At 31.5% G+C, this 5,330-nt stretch overlaps 1 protein-coding gene across 1 annotated transcript; it reads left to right on the top strand.

The window, feature by feature from the left end:
* Window positions 1-1,882: 1,882 nt before the first annotated feature.
* LOC124891989 (cytokinin riboside 5'-monophosphate phosphoribohydrolase LOG3-like) lies at window positions 1,883-2,872 on the top strand. The gene is made up of 2 exons (XM_047403486.1): window positions 1,883-2,210; window positions 2,601-2,872. Exons 1-2 carry the CDS (start codon window positions 1,883-1,885, stop codon window positions 2,870-2,872), a joined length of 600 nt encoding a protein of 199 aa, XP_047259442.1.
* The last annotated feature ends 2,458 nt before the right edge of the window (window positions 2,873-5,330 follow it).

Genomic DNA, 5,330 nt, shown 5'->3' with positions numbered 1-5,330 from the left:
TTTCGATGCTGAAGTTTGGCAATGCAAATAACTTCATTCTTGAACTCATTAACTCCTTGCGAGGAAGACTTGGAGAGCCTCTTTATAGCCATTTCTTGTCCTCCTTCTAGGATTCCCTATAATATCAACATATAGCTGGCTTAGTGGTTGCCATAACTATGTGGTAGAGATATGGTTTGTGTATCACTCTAACCTCCCCAGACCTCACTTTGTGGGTCTACACTGGGTATGTTGTTGTTGTAGCTGGTTTAGTGATTCAAAAGTGTAATCTGCTTACCATCAATTATAGTAAATATTATTTCCTTGAAGAATGATTCATAAACTTACAATGTTACTTTGTAAATAGATCCAAATCAACCTTCTCCAATCTTGTTTTCGACTGAGAAATTAGAGTTTGCTTTATTTAGAGTTGATAAGGCAAACAGTAGGAGGTCTAGGTCATCTTTGAAATTCCTCTTCCTCTTCTTCTTTTTCAGAATATATAGCCCTATGACCAGGTCAATCACAGTCACTCCAATCAATAGTGAGAGACTCAACACAACTAGTTTTTTTTTCTTCGAGCCTGAAAGAAAACAAAACATGGGGGCTAAAATAAACTAAATATACATGGAAGAGCGAAACATATACTGTGTGAAATTTTAACAAATATCTTAGTAAACACAACTAAATCTGAGAATTACCAAGTTCAAACATTCAGTTAATACTCCATATTTGATCAAATTCATAAATATTACCTAACTCTGACTTAGCCATCCTTATGTGAATGTCCTGTCCTCCAGGTAATTCTCGAATGTCAATTAAGTCACCATACGAAAGTAAACATCCACTTCCAGCATTGCGTATATCAAGATTTGAGTAATATACACACGAGCAATTCCTCAAGCAAGCTTTCTTGTATTCGTGGAGTGTCATACTCACATCAAACCATGAATACTGTGTATCTGCTAGCTTTATACCAGAGTACTTAAGAAACCCATCTCCCTTCTGGGCACTGATATGTTTGGTTATCTTGTCCATACATAATAAGGGTAGCAATGGGAGTTTAAAGAGAATGTCTGTATATAATAATGGTTTCAGAAATGTTAGTTTTAGGAGATTGGAGTTTTATATAACATGTTAGTTTTATAATAATGGTATGTAGTGGTTTCCCTCAACCACTACATACCACTAACCATTGCCTTCTGTTTTTTACTTTGGTGTCATTATTTCTGCTTTGACACTATTAATTTTATCTTTTAATTTGTTCCTTGCCTTTAATAATTACTTTTCTGAGTTTAGTACGTCATTGATTGAACGTTACAAGCTTTTCTTGGAACTAATTACTTTGTTGATGTTTAGTTTATCCACTTAGAAAATTATTTTATGTGTAGAAATAAAAAACTATAAAACGTAACAAAAAAAAAAGTGCAAATTGTTTACTAAATCAATTCTCCCACTTTGAGTCATCTCTCAAAACCACTTTATATAGCTTGATAGCATGATTATCTTTCAGGGAAAACAAAAATGCCGTGCTAGCTACTACACAGCATGGGGGACACTTGGGACATATTGAAGAGATAATGGCAAAAAGCCTCTGGTAATATATGTTCCTCTCATCACATAAATGGTTTTTGGTCACGACTATTCTGAGTATCTCTTGTATCCCTTCACGCCTTGTATTAAATTGTCTAGTGACTAATTTAGTAGTAGTATGATATCCATGAAGAGAAAAAGTTATCAGTTTCTTCTTTTGTGCAGGTGGGTTAGGGCCGTTGATGAATACCTTTGTGCTTTGAACTCCAACTCTTTGATTCGTAGAGAAAAGGTATTAAAATTTGCACGCTCACTCACCTTTAAATTGCTCGTGAATTTAAAGATGAGCTTACCTAGAGAATTTGATGCTATGGTGTCAAAATTCAAGAGAATTTATGTGTTTTGTGGGAGTAGTCAAGGGAAGAAAAGTAGTTATCAAGATGCTGCTATTGAGCTAGGCAAAGAATTGATCTCAAGAAACATTGATTTGGTCTATGGAGAAGGTAGCCTAGGCCTAATGGGTTTGGTTTCACAAGAAATTAATGATGGTGGTAGGCATGTTATTGGAGTTATTCCCAAGACACTCATGCCTAGAGAGTTAACTAGTGAAATAGTACGAGAAGTGACGGCAGTTGTAGATATGCATCAAAGAAAAGCAGAAATGGCTAGGCACTCTGATGCTTTTATTACTTTACCGGGTTGGTATAATCACTCACTACTAGTCCAATTTTCACTCTTTTGCACTCAAATTCCCAAAGGCAAATAGAAAAAGGACATCAGGTGCTTTTAGTTTGCGATTTCATGCATAGATTCACTATATGTCGTCTATTTTTTTCTGTGAGTTCAAATAGTCTTTTTAGCTTCGTAGTCTATTTTTATTCTTAAACTAGAAGTATATAGAATGTGTCAAAGTGTATCTTAATCTTGTTATCTTGAGCATTACCACGTGAAAAGTTAGAATTACGAAGTTGCCAAAAGAAGGAAAGTGATGTTCTTTTTCCATTTGGCTTCATCAAGTGTAGTTTGGCATTTACTTGGAATTACATAGTCAGAATTCTAACAGCAAATAAAATTTTTATTGCATTCAGGTGGTTATGGCACACTTGAGGAGCTACTTGAAGTAATTACATGGGCACAGATTAGCATCCACAATAAGACGGTAGGATTGCCGAATGTAAATGGATGTTACAATTCATTATTGTCATTTATTGACAAAGCTTTGGAGGAAGGCTTCATCAATCTCAATGCTCGCCAAGTCATTGTATCTGTGCCAACAACAATAGAGCTTGTCGAGAAACTGAAGGAATATGTTTCTTGCCATGAAAGAGTTGCTTCGAAGTTGAATTGGGAGATGGAGTAGCAGCTTGGATACCCTCAAGCACGTTCTTCTCTCCTTCAGCTTACTTTGAAGCTAAAGAGTAGGCGTATTAATGTCCATTTGTAATAGTGTTGTAACTTTTTACCTGAATTTTGGTATCTACATCACAACAATGAAAGAATTTTTGCCTTTTTTTGGTACTAAATTCGAATTTGAAGATTTCCAAGAATTAAGTTTTTTGAGTGTCTGATGATTTGTAAATATAGCTATTAGTGATAATAAATTAGTGACTAGATTGAGTCGTAGCTACTGAAAAACTTTAGCGATGGACAGATTTGGTTGCTAACTATGACTACTTTGGTCGCTAAATATAGCTGCTCAAGCGATCAAATTATGTTGCAACGGATCAGCGACAAAATATTCTGTCGTAAATTTAGCCACACCAAAAATAAATTTTGGAAATAGCAACGCTATAGCAATGGATAAATAGATCGGTACTATCAACAACCAAAATATATCGTCGCTAAGGGCTCACAAATTTTATGAAGAAAATCATTTTTTCGTCGATATGAGGCTAGCAACGAGCAATATAGCAACAGAAGCATTTCCGTTGCTATTCCATCGCTATTTCTATTTAGCAACGGATTTTCATATGATAGCAACAAAAATGGCGCATCGCTAAACTCAGTTTTTTTAGTAGTGATGCTTTATTGTTTGAATGTTGATTACTGTTCTAAATTATCATATTTCAAATAATATTATGAATTTTTATTTTCTTTAGTGTATCAAATATAGTTTGTAGGGTCTATTTTGAGATGAAATGAAGATGAAGAATCATTTGCCGAAGACTCTATTATGACTCCGTAATTTACTTGAAAGTGCATTAATGCACATGAGCCTTTAGGGTGTGAAAAAGTTATTCCTATTGTCAGACCAGTGCAGAAAATGACAGTTTTTTAAAAATCTTAAATTGTAAAATTAATGTAGAATGTGCTTTAGCATCTATGAGTCGTTATTTAAAACATAAAAGATTTATTGAAGGTTCATGGCTAATAAAATACTTTCAATGTAAATATATTTAATGAATCGTCTATTTTCAAATGTAAAAATTATACATCGACTATGATCCACCTCCCATGTGTTTTCATTATTTTAATCATGAAAAATTTGACAAACTCATTTATTGAAATTGTTCCTCATACAACATCATTTTGATTCAAAATTTCATATTTTTTTTATAATTCTCTGATACCATAATTCTATCATCTGTTAGGTATAATTCTATTGGTGTATCTATTCCTTCTCTGAAACATGCTTTTATTAATATCTCTGTACCTTCAAGGTGTACATATTTTATTGGGTCTCTACTTTTTATATCGTTTATTTCTTTATTAATTATATTTTTGTTACTAGTGGTATATTAACTTTACCTTTTGCATATCTACAGTCTATTATATGTTCTTTTTGGCTTACTACGTAGTATTCTTCTTTTCTTCTACTAAATATGCTTTTTTATTGTTGGTATTTTAAATGTTTTTCTACACTTAAATCTAATTCTTTTCCTTTTATTTCATCAAATAAATGACTATCAAATATTATTTTTGGATATGTTCCTTCTTCATTTAAATATTCTTCTTTTGTTATTATTTTTATATCTTTTTCAGTTATTTGGTTTATTCTTATATCTTCTTCAGTCATTTAATTCATCTAATTCACTATGTATTTCATTATCTGTTTCATTCTCTGAAATTTCATATATACTATCTTCACTTTCTAATTCGTAATCTATATAATCTATCTGCATATATTCTGTATTTTCTATTTTTATTTATGATATTTGTTTATTTTTTGGGTTTTTAGGTAATTTACAATCTCTAGCTAAATGTCCTAATTTTCCGCAATTATAACAAGTACATTCTTTTATAGATTTCTTTTTCCTATATGGTCTTTTATGTTTATAATTTTTTTACATAATATCTTTTTCTTGGTTTCTTATATTTATATTTTGATTTTTTGTATTTCTTATATTTCTTACGTCTTTTTCTTTTCTTATAATATCTTTCTTCGCATCCAAATTGAGGTGCTATTTTATCTTTGCAACATGCTAAATTTCTTATTAATGTTTTTCCATTTTTATTTCTTCTCTATATTTTTCACATAGGTTTCTATACCAATGTTGTAAAAATTTTGTTCTTACTCCTAAAGTATCAACTATTTTTGCTTCATCCCAACTTTTTATTATTTTTGAACTGAATGGTTCAGGTAATTTATTAAAATATAATTTTTTTATTTCTTTACTACCAAGAAAAACCTCTCATACTCTATTTTTACTTTTCATTCTTCTCCAGCGGCAAATGACTCCTTTTTTCATTTCAAGGTAAGTTAAAATCAAGTTTCTATTATTTCTAGATTCATTTTAGCAGTTTTTATTTGTTATCCATTTTATAGTGATCTAGTATGGGAATTTTTTTCATCAAATGGAATTGATTAAATAATTAAA

This window comes from Capsicum annuum, unplaced genomic scaffold (genome assembly GCF_002878395.1).
Source record: "Capsicum annuum cultivar UCD-10X-F1 unplaced genomic scaffold, UCD10Xv1.1 ctg42837, whole genome shotgun sequence".
Taxonomy (NCBI): domain Eukaryota; kingdom Viridiplantae; phylum Streptophyta; class Magnoliopsida; order Solanales; family Solanaceae; genus Capsicum; species Capsicum annuum.
Note: the sequence above shows the minus strand (reverse complement) of the source record. Positions and strands in the feature narration are given on the sequence as shown.